The sequence below is a fragment of the Vipera berus genome (genome assembly GCF_964194415.1).
Source record: "Vipera berus genome assembly, chromosome: 1".
NCBI lineage: Eukaryota > Metazoa > Chordata > Lepidosauria > Squamata > Viperidae > Vipera > Vipera berus.
In genome coordinates, this window is record NC_138202.1 from 158,285,449 (window position 1) to 158,306,648 (window position 21,200).

At 39.5% G+C, this 21,200-nt stretch overlaps 1 protein-coding gene across 1 annotated transcript in view; it reads left to right on the plus strand.

Moving 5' to 3' along the window:
- MYO3B (myosin IIIB) overlaps positions 1-21,200 on the plus strand; it is a gene marked incomplete at both ends in the record, with an annotated part of 269,873 nt that overhangs the window by 143,294 nt on the left and 105,379 nt on the right. The window contains 3 exons of the mRNA XM_081339995.1: positions 418-571; positions 4,942-5,030; positions 5,990-6,119. Of these exons, the coding sequence (XP_081196121.1) occupies positions 418-571; positions 4,942-5,030; positions 5,990-6,119 (373 nt within the window). The remainder of the gene's footprint in view (positions 1-417; positions 572-4,941; positions 5,031-5,989; positions 6,120-21,200) is intronic.

The following is a 21,200-nucleotide window of genomic DNA, read 5'->3' on the forward strand; positions in this document are numbered from 1 at the left end:
AATAAACATTTTCTCAGAAAGGGAAAAAGCTTTCACCCTGTGAATTTATTAGACACACACGCAACCTCTATAAACACAACTTTGTATATACCAATTAAAATTTGTTATCTTTGCTATGTACTAAACAATGCATTTGGAATATATTGTTTTTGTATGCGATAGTGTGCTATTGTGTTAAATAAAAGATACTTTTTTCTACAAATCAGTAGAATTAAAAGCAACATATGAATTTTAGTTACGTGAAAACCAGGATCAAGTGTAAGAGAAGCAGTTCACAAAGCAGCAACATGTTTTGAAAATTGCTTGCCTTATTGTTTTCTCAGCTTTGTAACTAGATAAATAAGAAAGGCCAGACTACTGAATATAGAATATTCCTATAGTGATATTTATGACTCACTAACTTTTCTAATACTTTAGATGGAATATCAAAATGAAGGAATTGATGCTGTCTTGGTTGATTATGAAGACAACAGACCACTCTTAGATATGTTCCTTCAGAAACCAATGGGGCTACTTTCTCTACTGGATGAAGAAAGCCGATTTCCCCAAGCAACAGATCTAACTTTAGTTGGTATGACCTGTTCAGAAATCCCAAATGGTTACACACACACACACACACACACACACACACACACACACACACACGAAAAAGCAAGAGAACAATTAGTATCTTTTATAAAGTTTAAATCCAAGCTGACTGCATTAAACTCTTGGAGTCAACTGATTAAACTGTTGAGTATTTTGTAATAATTATAGATAGACATCTCCATATAATAAACTGTTACTATTAATGGAAGCAACTGAATGCATATCAGTTCAGCTGATATGTCGGTTCAAACCACATCTGAGGGTTATCCGCTGATTAAGCAATTGCTGAATAACAAATAGCACATAGAAAGAATTGAGCCTTACAGCAGAGTTTCTGTGAAACTGGGAGTGTATCAAGCTGTAGCAGGAAACGATAGTCACTTAAAAAAATGGGAGAAAAAAATCCTACTCCCATTAGAAATAAACTAGGCTTCTTTAGCACTATTACCTGTCTAGCTGTGTGAAAAATAAGTGAAAGAAACAGCTTAAAATAATTTTGTAACCACTATTTAGATTGATGTGTCTTGTAAAAGAATTGACTGATTAGGGCAATTGGTATTTATCTCATTAAGAAAGATATTAGAAAATTAATACGGTATTTTTGTAGAGGTATCAAATAGGGATGTGTGAACAGTTTTCCAACAATTTCTGAATGCAGAGACTGGATAATTCAAAATCAGCTTTGTCATTCAGTAATGCAGTTAGGAAAGTATCAGAAATGGGTTTTGGCTCCTTGTTTACTCTATTGGGTTAACTGCCTGCCCTTTATCTGAGATGTAGAAACTGCTTGTTGCCCATTTTGTGCTAGCTGATCAAACACTAGGAATTTGCACAACTTACTCGATACGTCTGCTAATATTAGAAGTAGAGTTCCAAATTGCTCTTTAAACAAACTTATGTTTCAGTGGAAATAACTAAAAAAGTGTCAGATTACATTTTTCTGTTATTGCCCATGTTGAGATCTTTTGCTTTAATTTCTGCATACTTTGTAGAATATCTAAAATGAAACAACTGTGATAAATCAACTGCAGAAAAAAGTTATTAAATATAAGAAATATTTAGTAACATTTAGTAAACTTGATATAAGCACAAAATATTAGAGTTTTTTCTGATTGTTCTGAATCCTCCCTTGATGTACAAACTGTTTTCAGATTTCTATGGAATTATGGTGGCATAATGATTAAGAGAATGATGTAAAGATTAGCAAGTTTCTAATTACAATTTATTTCTTTAATGTATTAAATGGTTCTTATTAGGGAAGTGGTACTTTATTAGAGTACTCTATTTTTAAAATCTCTGTTATCAGTACTATGGAAATAGTAGTAACTTGCCTTACAAGAACATACATTACAATAGATATAAAAAGCTATATATTTTGAGGGTTTTATTATTATTATATATTGATACACAGAAAACACAATAAGGCTTAAAGGATCATTGTAAATATTGAATTTGTGCTTCAGATTAGAAAAAATGTAATAAAACTTTGTGAGTTTTATATTAGGCTTACAAGTTAGCCTGAAAAGGTGGCTGGTTTATTACTCGTGGGCTCCAAAAAGCAAAATTGTGTTCCCTTCCTTCTTTCTGTCTTGAGTAGTTAATTCCATGTATATGCTAAATTATCAGAGTTTCAACATTACAACTGCCCACTGCTTGATCTCATACTATCTATATATCATTTCTTACAATCTAAAATGAGCTTCATGATTAAAGAAAAAGTAAAACTATTAACTTAAAAAAAAATTAAAGTGACGTGCTTTCAAAGTAAAGAAATAAGACATTTACTAAAGGAATTTCTTGTATGGTTTAGGAGCAGTGCAGGAAAAGCCATTTCTATATACCCAGTCAGCATGCCTTTCCAAGATAGGCATTTTCATAGGGATTAGTCCTATTCATCTTAAATTTTGAGAAGAATACGATAAATGTCAAGACCATTTTGTAGGTCTTCCACACAGCTGCATTAATGTTTGTTGCTCTAGTCTCTGAATTGGCAAAAAAAAATATGCTAGTATAATTTGGATTTCCTGAGGCTGAATTCTAATTTGCTTAAACTTTTACATTTTTGATGCAGCACAATTTAAGGGCAGCAATTGGTAGATTTTTTTGGGCTTTATTTTCCCTTCTCAGTCTGAGCAGCTGGTGGCAAAAACTACTACCAACTGCTTTTCTTAGAAAGCAGTGAATGGGCATGGACAAATGCCTGGATTGGTGCTTTAGTTGCCATTCAAGTTATCTAAGTCAGACATGTCAAACACAAGGCCCGGGGGCCAGATCCGGCCCGCAAAGTGGTTTCATGTGGCCTGCAAAGCCATCCTGGAAACAGTGAGGGAACGGCCCCCACTGTCTTGGCCCTGGCCCAGAGACCCTCCTCCTGCCAGAGACCCTCAGATCTGTCCCACTCCTGCCCAGGCACCCATAGGCACCCTTGATGTGAACAATGTAGAGCTGGCCACGCCCACCCAGTAGGCCATATGCACTTTAGCCACGCCCACCCTGGCCATACCCACCTGGCTCCTTGAGGGCAACCGCAATGCTGATGCGGCCCTCAATAAAATTGAGTTTGACACCCCTGATCTAAGTGATAGGTTGCCAAAGCAGCGATACTTGGGCTGCTTTTTAACATGTTGTCTGGAAGACAGTAGACCTAAAATAGCCAATTGATAGATAGGTGGTATGGAGGAGAGTACAGACCGGAGCATGAAAAGTCTTTACAGCTTACTCTCAGCCACTTCTATTCCACCAATCTGTCAAGTGGGCTATGTTTGGAAACAGTTCTACTGAACTGGTAGATATGTGTATCTTCAATTCTCAAAGCAGTAAGTGCTCAGAAAATCTTTAATGCGTTTATCTGAGATGGGACAAGTTTAAATTAACCAGCAACCCTCATTTGAAAAATTACTGAACACTTATAACCAGTCAATGATGTTTCAAAAGACTGGTATACCAGCATAGGTAAAGATCCACTGTAATTTCTGAAAGCAGAGTATGTTCCAGGCATTACAGTGCCTAGTGAATGGTGTGGAGCAAGCATATCTACAGCAGCCTCAATCAGACAGTCGGAGCTTGGCAAATGCCAACTCCTAACCCCTTGCTACCAGAATTTTTAAAAAGACATATAATCTTTAGGCCAAGCCTTGAATTGGGAGAAGATAAAAAACCCCTACTTTAAAAAGTAGAACAAGGGTAAATTTAGACTGCTTCCAGAGTAGACTGGGGGGAAAAAATCTTCTTTGGCCATGGTTAGCTGGTTGTGAGAAACAGTCTTTAGATTAAACTGAGATAGGTACAGTATGTCTTTCAAATACAGGACAACTTTAAATACAGCACTGTATTTTGTAAATTTAGTCACACAGCTACTGAAAAGGTAGCCCAAGGAGGCTTTTCACAAAAATATAAAAGGAAAAAAGTGATTTACCTATGTCACTGAGCTAATGACTATTTTATGAAAATGACAATAATGAATAATAATAAAAATAAATTGTGGGAAATACTTAATACAGCAATATGGGCTGCAATTGGTATTGAGAGGGAAATAATTCTGATTATATGATCAGAAACTGTAATGGGGAAGGCTGATTTGCAATCCAAACAGTGGGCCATTTTTAATATTTCTAGTTCTTATTCAGGAAGTAAATAAAATTAATTCTTATTTAGAAAGTAAATACTCATTTCTAAATGGTTCTAGCTTATGTAATGATTACATAGAAATAGACAAGAAAAGAAGGGGAAAAAATAAGTTAAAACATTACTAAGAAACTACTTGATTATAAGTTTATTTATTTATTTATTATTTATTTAATTAAATTTTTATACCGCCCTTCTCCCGAAGGACTCAGGGCGGTGAACAGGGCATATCTTAAAACTACAAAAGTACAAAAGTTAAAAAAGAATTAAATTATTGCCCACAATAAAAACAATAAAAAATATATATAAATATTAAAACCCTAAGTAATTCCCCATCAGGCCAGGCCAGCTTGTTATACATTTTATACAGTTATACATTTTATACAGTTATACATTTCCCTCCCATTGTGCCCTGATAATTGCGGTATACATATTTTAAACATCAAGAATTGTTTCTGATTTCTATTTATTTTATTCCTTTCTTCAGTTTTGGTTTCTTTCCCGTTTGAAACCATACTCCATACTCCATACTCATTCTTGCTTGAATTTAGTTAAATTTCCATTTTTAACCTATACTTTTAGTTTTGCCATTGCTGTCTATTCTTCAAGTTTGGTTTCCCAATCTGATATCATCAGCATCTTATCTGTTTTCCAATGTGAAAAGATTTGTCCTTGCAGCCATCAAAAGAATGGGCCAATTAATATTGTTTTCTTTTTTAAAATGTACAGATAAATTTGAAGATAATCTGCGGTGCAAATATTTCTGGAGACCCAAACGAGTGGAGCTGTGTTTTGGCATTCATCATTATGCTGGAAAGGTAAATATATAGCTTGTATTAAATTTAAATGTAATAAATTATCCTTAGATTTCTCTTCAGCAACTTTCAGGTTTTCTTTCTTCCCTAATTAATGTTTTTAATGAATTTACATTTTAAAATTTGGAAACCCATGGTTATTTGATGGCATTTGATGGCACATGATGACCAACAGAACTGAGTCAGAAGGTACGATGAACTTCAGTTGTTTTAAATCCATTTGGCAGGGCATTGATCCTAATTCTTGATTTAAAATATGGTGGTATGCACAGGGCTTTTTTTCTCATAGAACGCTCAGAACGGAGTTCCGGCACCTTTTTTGGATGGAACCTTGTAGGGTAGGCAAGGGCGGGTTGTATGACATGTGTGAGTTCCGGCACCTTTTTCTTTTACAAAAAAAGCACTGGGTATGCAATTCCTTTTCTTGGAATTGCAACTCTTCCTGTCACTACCAATTTCATGAAATGCCTTGTTTCTTTAAGGCTGAAGACCACAATCTTCTCAGTGCAGAAGTCAAAGCATCTCCTGCTGGCTCCTTACTTTATGGTTGCCAGGGTTTACAAGGAACAGACTATTTTTTGAAAATGTACTCTTGAAAAACTCAGTTACTAGAGCGTTTTGTAACCAGTCTATACTGGAAGGCCTTTGTGTCTGGTAAATCCTCCAGAAACAAAGCCTTCTGCAAAATCAGCAGTGGCTGCAACAGTTAGGATTCAGGACAAAAACAAGAAGCCAAGAGAGTGGGGAGCAGAAAAGTTTAACTTTTCTTCTATAGCAAGTGGTACTGAGATTGCTGAAGAGGGAAAATAGTTGTGAGTGCGTGCATATGAAAATAATTAGACATAAATATATATGGGCGATGAAGCACTACTCAGGGCATTAGAAGGAAAAGTTCCCCAACCTTTACTTAAAGTACTACAGGTGACAGAAACTGTTTCACGTTTAACTCCCACATTGTATAGGTTCAGTACGATGCTTATGGCTTCCTTGAGAAGAACAGAGACACCCTTCCTGCTGACATAATGGTGGTATTGAGGACTTCAGAGAACAAACTTCTTCAGCAGCTTTTTTCAAGCCCATTGACCAAAACAGGTACAGTACTTATGAAGTTTATTAAAAATTAAGGGCTTTCTACTGGCTAAATGCTTTGCATTTGGAATCCAACCCTGGTGGCACAGTGATTAAAGTATTGCAGGTAAACTCTGCCCACAGTCTGGAGTTCAATCCTGATGGGGTTCAAGGTTGATTTGGTCTTCCATCTTTCCAAGATCGGTTAAACGGGGACCCAGTTTCTTGTGGGCAACATGCTGACGTTGTAAATCACTCAGAGAGTGTTGCAGAGCGCTATGGGACAGTATAAAAGTCTAAGTGCTATTGCTATCTTAAAATGCTCTTTTTAAAATTGCCTATTATTAATTTCATTCATCCATATTTTCTATGGAGAGGAATATGAGAAGAAACGTGTTTGGTTCAGGTAGACAATGACTCAGAGTGGTTCACAATGAAAGAGTTTATTCAATACACATAAGTCAACTGTCAACTGTCAAATGTTTCAGGCTTTTATAGTAGAACTGTTTAAACTGTAACCAATCATCAATCGCTATCTTCCCGCTTCTTTGCTACTTTAACCAATGGTTGCACCAGAATCTCCCGCTTCAAGAACCTACTTTTGCAACCTGCTATTTTACATGTTTGCAACTATTTACAGACACAACACCCCTTACCCCCCAGTTGTTGTTATTTATTGACATAGTCCCTTAAATATTTGGGTGGCCTATGGACTCTTGAAGGATATCTATTGCTTTGGATACCTAAGTCATTCCTATCAGATTGTCTGCTTGGCTGGCTTACTCTGGTGGGCCTGGACTCTTGGCTAACTGGCTCAGATGCTTCTCTGTTGACAATTTGTGGTTGTTGTTGTGTTTGATGTTCAGCTAATGCTGGCCTACTCAGAGGGGGCAGTTCCCAGTCAATTTGACTGTGTCGTTGTTGGTTAGCTGTGGACGGGCTGGTTTGCATTTCTGCTTCCCCATTAACTGGCATATTGTTATCAATAACCCCTGATGCACTGTTCCCCCCGTGTATACTTTGATCCCCCTCAACTGGCATGCAGCCAATAGTTCTCTTCCTTAGCTGATCTATATGTCTTTTGCTAACCCTGTTCCCTTCCCCCTCAATAGAGTAAGACAAGGGTCCCAATATCTCAGTGACCACCCCTGGGATCCATTTGTCCCCTTGTGCATAATTCCTGGCCCAGATTAGGTCCCCAATTTTGAATGATCTGTTTGGAATGTCCAGTTCCGCACTTGATGGTAGTCTGTCAGGATGTAACCTGTCCAATTTGGTGGTTAGTCTCTTTCCCCACCTCATTTCAGCTGGGCTTTTACCAGTAGCCGTGCATGGGGTCGTATGTTGGGTCAGCAAGAATTCTGCCAGTCTTTGGTGCCAGTCGCCGCGGATGATTCTCTTTAATGCGTCTTTAGTGGTCCTCACATTTCGTTCAGCCAAGCCGTTGGTGGACGGGTGGAAGGGTGCTGATGTCGTGTGTTTAATCGAGTTGGCCCTGAGGAAATCCTGGAATTCAACAGAGGTGAATTGGGGCCCATTATCTGACACAATTACATCAGGTAACCCGTGAGTGGCAAAGAGGCCCCTTAAGACTTGTATTGTTTTACCAGAAGTCATTGAACTGACGGGTATTACCTCTAGCCATCTAGAGAAACTGTCCACTACTACAAGAAAGGTTAACCCCTGGAAAGGTCCAGCAAAATCAATATGAATCCTGGACCAAGGATTCCTGGCTAACTCCCACTTATGAGTACGTGTGTGTTGCAACTCAGGCCTAGAACGTTGACATAAATAGCAATTAGACACACAATCTTCAATGTCCTTGTCAAGACCAGGCCACCACAAGTGGCTCCTAGCCAATGCCTTCATACGTACTATCCCAGGGTGCCCCTCGTGTAGTTCTAATAAAATTGAAGGTCTGTGGATCTCGGGAATGACAACACGGTTGCCCCATAGAACACATCCCAAATGAGATGACAGTTCATCCTTTCTTCTAAAATAAGGAATGTACTTGGCATCTGGGTTAGTACTTGGCCACCCACTAAGGACCCAGGCCATAATTCTTTTTAAGATATGGTCATTATTTGTTGCCACAGCTATATCTTTAGCAGTTAAAGGCCAGTCAGGAATGTCCTGTAAAGACATTATTTGTCCCACAGGGGCAGGGTCTTCCTCAGTGATATTTAATGGCAGTCTGCTAAGGGCGTCCGCATGTCCCATTTCCTTGCCCGGTCTGTGTTGGAGGGAGAATGAATATGCTGAGAGGAAAATTGACCACCTCAGCATTCTGGGTGACATTATTTGGGGTGTCTGTTTATCCGTGGTAAACAGGCCCAAAAGGGGTTTATGGTCAGTGAGTATGGTAAAGTTCCTACCATAAAGGTAATCATGGAACTTTTTTACTCCTGCCACGATTGCTAATGCTTCCCTATCTATCTGTGCGTAATTCCGCTCTGCTTTAGTAAGCGTCCTGGAATAATATGCGATTGGCCTTTGAACACCTTGGTTGTCCAAGTGGCTGATAACAGCCCCTACACCATAAGGTGAAGCATCGCACGCTAAATAAATTGGTTTATTTTCAATAAAATGGGTTACTGTTGATTGGCTGGAAAGAATGTCTTTTAACGTTTGGAAACTCACTCTATGTTTGTTAAGCCACTGCCATGGGGTCTTTTTATCTAAAAGTCTATGGAGAGGTTCTGCTATGGCAGCTTTGTGTGGCACAAATGTGTGGTAAAAATTTACTAAGCCAAGGAAGGCTTGTAATTCAGCCTTGTTTTTTGGTTCTGGTGCCAATTTGATTGCCTTGATTTTATCAGGGGTAGGATGAATTCCATTTTTGTCTATCCTAAATCCTAGAAATTCAGTGGACTTAACCCCAATGCAACATTTTTCCTTTTTTAATTTCAGTCCAGCCCTCCTAAACCTTCCCAATACCTGTTCCAGACGCTCTGCTAATATTTCTTCATTTCTTCCAGCTATCAGAACATCATCAAAATAAGGGCATACACCAGGTATGCCCTTTAAGGTCCTCTCCATCACTTCTTGAAAGATGCCAGGAGCTGCTGCAATACCAAATTGCAGTCTGTGGACTCGGAACGCCCCCTTGTGGGTAACTATCGTCTGAGCTTCAGCAGCCTCTTCAGAAACAGTTAATTGCAAGTACGCCTGCGCCAAGTCGAGCTTGGCGAAAATGGCGCCGTCCTGTATCGTGGCGAGGACCTGCTTCACCGTCGGGACCGGGTAAGCGTGTTTTTTCATTCCCAGGTTCAGGGTGGCCTTGTAGTCAGCGCAGATCCTCACATCCCCATTAGGTTTAAGGGGTGTGACGATCGGCGTTTCCCACAAACCACCCTCGACTGGTTCTAGGACGCCTTGGCCTACAAGCTTATCGAGCTCGGCCTCGATTTTTTGCTTCAGGGCGAAAGGCACCCTTCGGGCCTTAAGCCTGATGGGTTTAACCGACGGGTCTAGATTAAATTTAATTGGGGGCCCTTTGTATTTACCTAAAGACCCATCAAATACGTCTGCGAATTCATTGCAGACTGATTCGAGGGTCTTATTTTTAATAACTGTGTTTATTCCCCCAATCCAAATGCCCAGGGCAGGGAACCAGTTAAGGCCAATTAGACTAGTCCTCTGGCCCTCAGTAACTATTAAATCTAAAAACCCCTTAAACCCCTTAAATTTAACACTAAGGGTAATTTTCCCTTTAATCTTTATTGGGGTTTTTTGAAAATCGGTTAATTGGATTTTGGTTGAACTAAGTGGAATTTTCCTGCCACTTATTTGTTCAATCCTTTCCAGGGTTTCACTGGATATTATGGACACTGAGGCCCCTGAATCTATTTCCATTTTGCAAGGAACCCCTTGTAAATGGACTATGATTTTTAATTTTCCTTCCGGAAAATTATTGTTTTTCCTTTTCCTACTATGATTGACTCGCGCCACCTCCCCGCGGTTCAGAACTTTAGCCCACGGTCTAGGGGTCTCTTTGCCACTATAGTAAGGGGTTACCTTACCTTCGGGCCAAACGTCGACTTCGTGAAGGCGATTGTCGCGTGCACGACCCCTGCAGATGGCTTGGATGTGGCCGGTCTTTCCACACGATCTACATTTGGCGGTACGGAATCTGCAAGTGGCGCGGGGATGGTTGCCCCTGCAGCTGCCACACCGGTTGTCGTTGTCGCGCGGTCTCATTGCGGAGTCTCTCCATGGTCTTTGGGCCGCTGTCATTTGTCGTTGCGGTGTTGCGGGTTGGCATCGGCGGTTCGATTCAGGCCCCTCACTTCGGGATGGTTTTGGCGCCATTTTTCCAAATCGTCTGGAGACTTCGGCGATGTCATCTTCCCATTGCTGGTCCACCTCCCCACAGTCCACAAGGCCTTCTTGGTTGATTTCGGCAGGCGCGGCCATGCTACTACGGGGGGGGGGGTCGCGATACCCGGTGGATTCGTACGTTAATAGTTCGTCGAGTACTTCTTGCAAATCGCCGGTGGGCTTGGCGATTATTCTATTTTGTAGATGCTCGTCTCGCAAGCCCAGTACTACTCGGTCCTGAATTTTTATTTCCAAGTTGTCATACTTGCATCGTACTGCGGCTTCCCTGACGGCGGCAACGAATTTTTGAATTGATTCGCCTGGTCTCTGGTTCCTTTTTTCGAAAATACGACGCCAAAAGAGTTCGGATCTCCTAGGCGTGAAATGTACTTTTAACTTAGCTAACAGATCGGCATACGTAACACTAGAGACCGGCTGTGGTTGACAAAGTCCTACAGCGATCCGATATACTGGTGTGCCGCAAATTGTCAGTAGCGCTGCCGCCTTTTTCCGGTCGTCCGTTATCCCGTTTACAAGCAGGAATCCTTCGACCTGTCCTATATATTCTTCCCAGTCCTCTGGGAAGTTTGGGTCGAATTCTTTTAAGGACCCAATTTGCGCCATTCGGAGGATTGTTTATTCCGCCGCGGCCGCTTGGTTGACTGTGCTTCTTTCAAATTTGCCGCCTTTGCGCAGCTGTTCCGCCGAACCTTCTCTGGTCTGCCGTCTATCCCACCTTCGTCGCCAATTGTTTGGTTCAGGTAGACAATGACTCAGAGTGGTTCACAATGAAAGAGTTTATTCAATACACATAAGTCAACTGTCAACTGTCAAATGTTTCAGGCTTTTATAGTAGAACTGTTTAAACTGTAACCAATCATCAATCGCTATCTTCCCGCTTCTTTGCTACTTTAACCAATGGTTGCACCAGAATCTCCCGCTTCAAGAACCTACTTTTGCAACCTGCTATTTTACATGTTTGCAACTATTTACAGACACAACAAAACGTTAATGTGTGCTCTGTGTGTTTCTCTTACGGCTTATTAAGCATGTATTTTATGATCATTTTTAAACCACAGGTGACAAGAGTTTACTATTATAAATGTATTCACTGAAAAAAGGCTTATAGTGACAAAGTAAATACAGCTCTTAGAGTGACATCAACCACAACAAAAACCTGCAAGAGAAATTGAGAGCGGAAACTATCTCTATGTTTTATATATCCTAGTGATGACGAACCTATCACATGTATCAAAGTGATATGCCACAGTGTTTTGGCTGACACACCAGAGTTTACCAATACCGAACAACAACTATTCTCAAAAGTACACCTGTTCCCACACAATTTTTGGAGGCCTCTGAGGCCATGCAAGAATGAGGTATTTCTTGTGCAGCTTCTGCAGCGTCCAAAAATCATACCAGAATGGGGTTTGTTTTCATGCAATTTTTTTGAGGCTGCAGAGATCACAAAAGAACATTTTCCAAAGCCATTCAAGAGCAAAAGCCTTGTGTGACCCAGAGCAGTCTTGGGTAGGCCACAGGGGCCTGTCAACAGAAAGAGCACTGCCTGAAGGTAAGTGGCAGATCCCTGGGAATGCTGGGCTGCAGAGGCAATCATGCCAATTCCCAAGGCTTGTGTGCCTTGTGGTATGGCACAAAATGGCCTTTTTGAATGCCAGCAGTGGTCCAGCCCTCTATTTCAAACTAGCCTGCAGCTCTGACATCAATCACTGTTCAGAGTCACCTAAATGCGAGTGAACAAGTATAGTGCCATGTCTTCTTTCTGTCTGTCTCATTTGACAAGGGCACTGCTCAGCTCCAGTCAACTCTAGATAAAAATATGCTTCCTTTATTTTAGATCTGTTAAAGCAGGTGTGTCAAACTCCCGGCCCATGGGCTGTATGCATCATGCCGAAACTGCACCCACCCCATTGCCGGCAATGGAGAATATGTTGCGATACGTCACAACACGTCACGTGACATTGTGAGTTTGACACCCCTGTGTTAAAGTGTCTAGAAAGAAAGACCAAATACGAAAAGGTAGAGACTAGTAGTTATGAAGCGATAAAGTATCAAAATATTTATTGTATTTCTGTCAAGGGCAGTAAGATCTCCTTTACTTTTACAGAAAAAAGAAACAAAACTTTAACCACTTCATGAAGTTTGCAGATGGCCTTCAAGACTTCTTCACAGGAATCATATAATAGTAGTTTACCATTTTGTTCTCATTAATGAATCTACTTTATTTTATTTTGTTCTTAATAATTAATTTCGGAAGACACCAAACTTGTCATTAATATATGGTTTGCGGAGGGGGACGGATATTTCAGAGGGAGGGACCGTAAAAGAGAAGATCACTGGAGCAAGAAAATATCTGTCTCTGATGTGTGCCAATTGGGATGTTCCTAAGGCATACATTAATGCTCCTGTGATAAAATTGGAAAAGAAACAGTTATTAAATCTATTTCACAAAGACAACAAAATTAATTTTTAATTGAGATATTTGTGCTCATTAATATAATTGTATTCATTAAGATAGTTGTGTTCATTGACAGTGCTGGTCAGTGCATTGGACAATTTGCAGGGTTCAGTTTAGAAAAGGGGGGGTCAGGAGGTAATTTCTATATATGAAATTGTTGAGATTTCTTAGTGATGCATACTACACTATTTTTTCGAACTGGTTAATGTTTGGTAAGAGACAGTTCACCTGTACAGTTGTGATTGTTGACAAATTGTGAATAGATGCCAGGTGGACTACATTCAAATAATAATTCATACCATCATAAAACTTGGCTTAGGAGCTTCTGTAAGTTTCTTATGGATGCGCTATTGCCCTTGGACTTCCTTTCTTCCTATTGTATGCCAAATCATCAGTCCTAAATGTCTTCATTGTGTTAAGATTCATCTTCACTTTAGTGGCCTTCATCCAGCTTTTTACATCATGCAGACATTGATCCGTTACCTGCCCTGCCTCGCCTGACTAACAATGTGAATAGAACACCCCATCCCAACTTCAGTCTCAATATTCTAATTATCTCACATCTGTTCCATATACATTTTAAACAATAAGGGTGATTTAATAGACCCCTGTAGGATACCACGGCCCAGCAAAAGGTCAAGTGGAAGCCTTCTAGTGTGACTATATAAAGAGGATGAGAAACCATGCCTCCTAGTCCAACCCCGACTGAGCAGTGTACCATGGTGGATGGTAACGATATCCAGAAGGATCAACAGAGTTGTACTCTCCACCTTTCCTCTAGAGAAGGTCAGCCATCAGGATGATAAAGGTAGTCCCAGTACTGATTCTTGACCTGAAACTACCTGGAATATGTTCAGATGTGGACTGAAACAGGTTGATTGCTGTTTATAAGTTTTCTAAAGCCTACAATTAGCCCAAAGGACTTGAAGTACTTGCAATGGGAAGCAGAACATTCACAGTTCCTGTGTGTAAAGCAGATTTATTGTAGAAAAGCTGCAGAAAAAAATAGAATCTCACATTGCAAACAAGTTCCAAATACCGCAATTATATCGTTGCATGTAACTGCAGAAATGTGAACTACACACATTGTGACTAAACTAGCTAGGTTTCAGAGCTCTGAAATACAGATCCTGATGTAAATGAAATCTCTTTTTTGTTTTGTTTTGTTTTCTCTGGTGAAATGTTAGCTATAGACTCAAAGGTATTACAGTAGTAGCCTGTGGCCATGTCTTTCTGGTACATTACTATCCTCTTTAGACTGTTGATTTTTGGTCTGCATAATTTGAGTGCACTCCTCTTATCTCTAGAGAGCTAAAAGTTTAACATATGTGGGGCAGGTAGCAGGAATACAACTTCTCAGTTTGAGAGCATTTAGGCCCTACAGTATTAAAATATATGCCGAGTATTCAAATAGTAACATGAAGGCAGAGAATCTTAAAAGTGAACTTTTGAAAGTCAATTTGTCCCCTTCCCCAGATTGCTAAAAGAACATATAGCCTAACATTTTGATTACCTGAATTAGATATGTTAAAAGGCTCTTTCTTACAGCCACATTAAAGCATGTTCTTCCAGTCTAAGGTGGAAGAGAAATAGGATGGTGCAAACTGCTCTTCCTTGACTGCTCTCATCTTATTCACCTTCGGTGACGAGATCAGGGACTGGTGTTGTCCTGATACATTTAGCTATCCTTACAAATTGGATGTGGGACTAATTAGAAAAAAAAATTTGGTGAGTTTCCCCATCTTTATTTCTCCTCTCACTTGCTATTACTTGATGGTGGGAAAAGCATTTTTAATAATAATAATAATAATAATAATAATAATAATAATAATAATAATAATAATAATAATAATAATAGAGTTGGAAGGGACCTTGGAGGTCATCTAGTCCAACCCCCTGCTCAGGCAGGAAACCTTATACCATTTCAGGCAAGTGGCTGTCCAGTCTCTTCTTAAAAACTTCCAGTGTTGGAGCATTCACCTCTTCTGGAGGCAGGTTGTTCCACTGGCTAATTGTTCTAACGGTCAGGAAGTTTCTCCTTAATTCTAGGTTGTTTCTCTCCTTGATTAGTTTCCATCCGTTGCTTCTTGTCCTGCCTTCAGGTGCTTTGGAGAATGGCTTGACTCCCTCTTCTTTGTGGCAGCCCCTGAGATATTGGGACACTGCTATCATATCACCCCTCACCCTTCTCTTCGTTAAACTACATACCCAATTCCAGCAGCCGTTCCTTATATGTTTTAGCCTCCAGTCCCCTAATCATCTTTGTTGCTCTTCTCTGTACTCTTTCTAGAGTCTCAACATCTTTTTTACATCTTGGTGACCAAAACTGGATGCAGTATTCCAAGTGTGGCCTTACCAAGGCATTGTAAAGTAGTATTACCAGCTGCTGTCCCTTATAAAAGGTTGGGCAGGAGCTGGAGGAGACAAGTTTGAAGATGGATAGACATAAGGATTTAACCATCTGCTAAAAGATGGTATCAAGTCTGCTGTTCTGCAGACTGGACTTCCGGGGGGGGGGGAAATTGAAGACTTTCTGGCATTGCCATGAAGCCCCCGCCTTTGTCTTGCAGACCTGTCAGTCAGCTGATCTATAGGTGGAGGCTTCCTGTTTAAGATAGTCCAGCGATCAGTGGGTTGATTGGGATTTCCAATAAACTGAGAAAAGCTCCCCCACATCACTGGGTAGCCTTTCTGTCCAGTCTTTCCTATGGGAATGGAGGCTGACAGTGCTAGAAGGATGAAAAGCAGTGCCAGCAGCTCCTAATTCACTGTGGGAGAACAGAAGAGATTCTCCTTCATCACAAATAGCCCTAGCAGCTCAGGGATGCCTGTCAGAACTCTTTAACTATAGGCAAGACTGGAAACAGGCTCTGTTACAAAGGGAAAAAATATTTAAGATGAGAGCGTAAGGATTCTATCCAGAACTTTTGTTTTCAAACGTAAGACGTATTTCAAAGCACAATTCATTTCTACCTGTTTTTCTCTCACTTTCTGTTGAGGGAGATGAGGTCTGTAGCTTCTGAGAATGTGAGCTGGCCCTGCCCCTGGATAACATTTACACGATAGTGACCAGTTTCCTTATCAGTATGGGAATCTATCCTCACATTGCCCAGAGGCCCCTGAAAATAATTTTCACTGGAATTCAATGTTCTTACCAGAAGAAAAAGAAGTAGACTTTGGTAGACAAAATACCTTATTGCACTTAAAGATAGCCTGGGTTATAACGAAGAGCAGCTTAAACGAAAGCTAAGAATTCGGTTCTCTGGATATATATATTCTCCAAGGCTTAAATCCTGTACTTCTTTCTGTTGCTTTTCTGTAATGGATTACTTGCTTTCTGTTGCTTTTCTGTAACCGATTGCCTCCTCCTGCCATAGCATTTCCTACTTAGTTTTCAAGATAGCTGAGGGAGATAGGACTCTTTAACCACTAGCAGTGCTGATCCCACAGATCAGCCCTGTGCAGTCAGGGAACTAATGGACAGGGGTCAGTTCCCATCTCCTGCTTCTCTAGATACCCCAGCCTGGGGATCAGCTGTCAGCACTACCCTAAGTGGGATAGAAGGAGAAGCAAGGAGAAATGGATCTTCAGTTGCTAGGTCTTCAATTCCACGTAGCTGAATTATGTGATCGGAAGACAGCAGGTACAAAGGGTAATTCACGTTGAAACAACCAGAAACAGCATAGCCCAGGAAAATAATGCTAAAGGACTTGAGGTGACATGCCTATAGAAACTCAGAGAACCTAATAAGATCTGAGTAAATCCTAGCCTCTGACCATATCATCTTCTGTGCTGTCCATAAATAGGCATAGATCCGTGCTGGCGAACCTATGGCACGTGTGCCACTGGTGGCACGCAGAGCCTTTTCTGTGGGCATGCGCACCGTTGCCCCAGTTCTAGGCCTTCAGCTGGGTTTTATAAAACCTTTGCACTTTAGGCCTCCGCCGCCATGTGCAAAAAAAAAAGGTCCATCGATCAATCAATTTCAACTTCTTGTGGAAAAAAAAGATCTCGCAAAGTTGGAATTGATTGAACTTTTTAGTCCCACTCAGTCTGCCGTTACCACTGCAGCCACACCCACCCAATGGGCCACACCCACCCAATGGGCAATGCCCACCCGGCACACGACAATAAATAAGTGGGTTTGGGGTTGCAGTTTGGGCACTTGGTTTCTAAAAGGTTTGCCATCACTGGCATATGGAAGACATGTGAAATAGAGAACATTACATGTAAACTGGGAAAGCTAAAGACAAATTTAAGCTCCTCCTGTGGTGGGCTGGCATGAGACAAAGGCAGCGTCATGGTTCACAAATGGTTATCAGGACATCTTCATGTTGCAGTTAGGAAGAGATGAGAATGAGCCTTAAGTATGTGCTTGTTGAGTGGGTGGGAGCTGGAAGAGTGGATGAAAGTACTAGAGACAGATATAGGTGTCTTCCTCTGTGGCAAACTTAGCTAGAAATTTATAAATGTGCCAAAACAAAACCTCTATTAAAAGCCATAGTCTGACTAGTATAGATTGTGCCAGTGATTGGTTCGAACAAGGTCTACTTTATTCAGAGAATTTTATAACAGATCTAGAAAATTATCTTCCATTTAAGAGTTATCTTCCATTTGTTTTCCACCTATCTTCTATCATAACTTCTGTTATGGAATAGCAATTATGTTCTGGAACAGAGGAACAGCTGCATTATGTTTTCAGTGCAAGATACTTTAGTTATAAAATATAGGAACTCAATTGCCCATTTCACACAAATGAGGTCATTTTGACCCCATAATGAATCATCAAAGATAGTAGGGAGAGTTGGCTGACATAATGCGTGATATCTCAGGATGGTGGTGTTGTCAAATAATATTTTTAATTAGAAGACTCAGAAAGCTTACTATGAATTCCTGAATTTGGTAGAATTAAGCTGACTTCATCAATGCTTGCCTAGAATTTGCTGGCAGATTTTAACTAGACAGAAACCTCAAAACCCAAATTTTGGGTCAGAATTCACAAACACAAACAGTTTGCATATTTAGCCTACCTGGATAAGTATATCTATTTCAGGTATAACTAAAATTTTATTATTTTAAAAGAATGTTCTAAAATTAAGGGAAACCTGAAAATGTTTCTTAATACATTTATTAACTTGGCAGATAATTCTAGTGATTCATTTGCAGATTATAAGAAGACCAAAGCAGTCATCCGTTAATTTAATTTCTGAACTGTAAATGTTGGTTTAATTTAATCTTATCACAATAAATTGGGATTATATCATATTTTATAGTTCTGGCATTAAAAAAATATATACAGTAATCAAAGCAACATCTCCTGAACATTATTGCAGCAGAATCTGAATTCATTTTTTAAATTCAAATCTCTTTCCCCTGGCTATATGAAAGGAGGCTGGGAGAATAGGCAAGCCCAGTGTTTGCTGCCAACGCACATAGTACTAAACCATGGTTTGGCACTACATCTGAACCCAGAGCATTCTTGTTTACTATTCCTGTTGGTGGATACTGTTGTGTCCGGTCAGGCGACAGATAACACGGAGACGGATTCCCGGTGTCCAGGAATTCCCGCCGGTTGGATTAGCCAATCATGAGGCTGTGCAGTTGTGTACAGAACAGATACCTTGTATTATATGACTGGCCTAGTTCTCTCTAATCTCAAATTAGTTTGTGGATAATGTTGTTCATGATGATGTTAGAAATTATTCAGTGGTTTTCTTTTTCTTTTTGGCTGACTGCTATTGTTATTGGAAACGTAAAGCTATTGCAGATATGTACAGTATTAGCCCTGAGGTACACAGAGAATGTTTGAGAACTGAGGTACAGGTAATCCTCAACTTAATAGCGGTTCATTTAATGACTGTTCAAGGCTACAATGGCACTGAAAAAAATGATTTATGACCCTTTTTCACACTTAACAATTGTTGCAGCACCACCATGGTTACATGACCATAAACAGTCACTAGGCAACGGGACTCATGTTTTCATGGTCCCAGGGTTATGTGATTACCTTTTGCCAGTTTTGAGAAGCCAGATTCATTTAACGGCCATGTTACTAACTTAACAACTGCGGTGATTCACATAACAGCTGTGGCAAAAAAGGTTGTATAGTAGGGCAAAATTCACTTAGCAACTGTCTCACTTAGTGACAGAAACCTTGGGCTCAATTGTGGCCATAGGTTGAGGACTACCCGTACTGAGAATATTCTGCCTTAAATTATAACTCCCAGAATAACAAGAAGAACAAAATCAAAGGGGGTATGTACGAAAATGTTTTGAATTATGCCATTTAGGTTTTTCTTCTTCTTTCATAACTCTTGCCTTTAATTTCTTTTGCTCAAAATTTCTTCATCTTTTTCTCCAACGCTCTGTTGTTTACCCCCAAAGCAAATAACACAATAGAAATATATATAATCCCCTCTTTTCCAATTTATCTGCAGATTTCCACATTAGAGGTGCTTCCAAATGAAAGAAATTATCATAAAATAATTATTTTCACTCATGTTATTTGATAAACATCTTTGATTTTATGGAGGATTTTTCTCCTTTCCCTCTTTTTACATTCTGATAAAATCTGGAATATTAAAAAGAATCTGTGCAGATTGACTCCTGTATAAACCTAGCTAATTTCTAAGGGCTTTCTTTGAGTCCCTGGGCTGAAACTAATGAAATGCCATGTATTTTCTCTTCAGAAGTTTTGTGCTGTCCTTCCTTGGCATCTCCAAATGAAACTAGAAAAGATTTCTGAAACCTTGGAAAATTGTTGCCCATTATTGCAGAATAAGCCATACTAAACTAGCTGGATTGGTAGCAAGATTTGATATAAGGCAAATGGTCATAAAGAAAATCCTTTTGTACTTGTGTCCAGAATCTGTAATAGCCTGGCAAGAGATATATCCTGTTATATTAGTTGAATGTTTTAATTAGTTGCCTTTTCTTGAGAGCGCAATAGCTATTGGTGATTATGCCCCTTTTATCTTATTACCGGTATATACAGTTTTAGATCTTTTTCACTGCTTTATTGTTAACAGCAATTGTTTTAATACAACAGACTTACAGAGTTGCGGGTTGTTATGACTAATATAGGGTCTGAAAGGAAAAGGCACTTTTTTGGACTATGGGTATTGTTTTTAAATACAGGAAGCTTAGAAAGGGCACAAATAAATATATATTGATTAATATATAAATATATATTGATTAATTCTGCTGGCTTTCAGAGTAAACAGCTTTGAAAGTAGATCTTTTATATAAAAACTGTCCAATTCTGTACAACAGAAAAACCTGCATTGTTCTATCTATCAGAAGTACACAGGGTTTGTGGTGGAATGTAGAAAGGGTTTGCAAATGTTCCACAAGATGGTGCTATTAACAGAACAAAGACAAGGATGACTTTGAAAGTGACCGGTTTATGTTACTAAACATATTTCCTAAATATCACTCAAATTGTATTTTTAAAACAGTTTTGCACGTAGTTTGGGAGAAAAATATGTATTTGCTTATTAGAATATATTCTGCAGAGCAATTCTATAGAAATCAAAACAAATGAGTGCAACACAGCTTATTCCTAAATGAATAAACAATTCTGAATAAAGAATTGTACCTACATAAAACAAAATTGAACAATAATGAACAAGACTGAAATATAACAATACTTTCTTTGTGGAAGATTCTCCTAAACACTTACATAACTCTAAATTTTATCAGTTCTAGAACATTTATGAGATAATCTTTGGGTTTGAAAACATTTTACAGTCAGAAGGCAATTGGCTGGTCTTATGGAGTCCTTGTTGCTCTTTGAGCTTAGTTCTGTCCTTGGTGCTCAGAGAGCACCAAGGACTCTACAGCACAACCCAGAACTACATATATTCCCTTTTATTAGAATCACTATTTTATTTTTGTTTTTTCCTGGGGGGGGAATATGATTATTCCCTGCAAGACAGATGGCTATATACAGTGCTTTTTTTGTAAAACAAAAAGGTGCCGGAACTCATACACCGTCATACAACCTGCCTTGCCTACCCTACAAGGTTCCATCCAAAAAAGGTGCCGGAACTCCATTCTGAGTGTTCTATGAGAAAAAAAGCCCTGGCTATATACAATATATATATGGGAAAACATGAAGCAGCACAGTCCACAATGTATTCAGAAGTAACAATGCCATCTACAGATGATCAGTTAACTGACAACTTTTCCATGATAAGTGAGATGCTAAGGGGTTCTTCTGATTTTTATAGCTGTTTTTTAAACAAATTAGAGAAGACAGGAGGACCATGTTGTAATTGTCTGCCTCATTGTATTTTTATATGTTG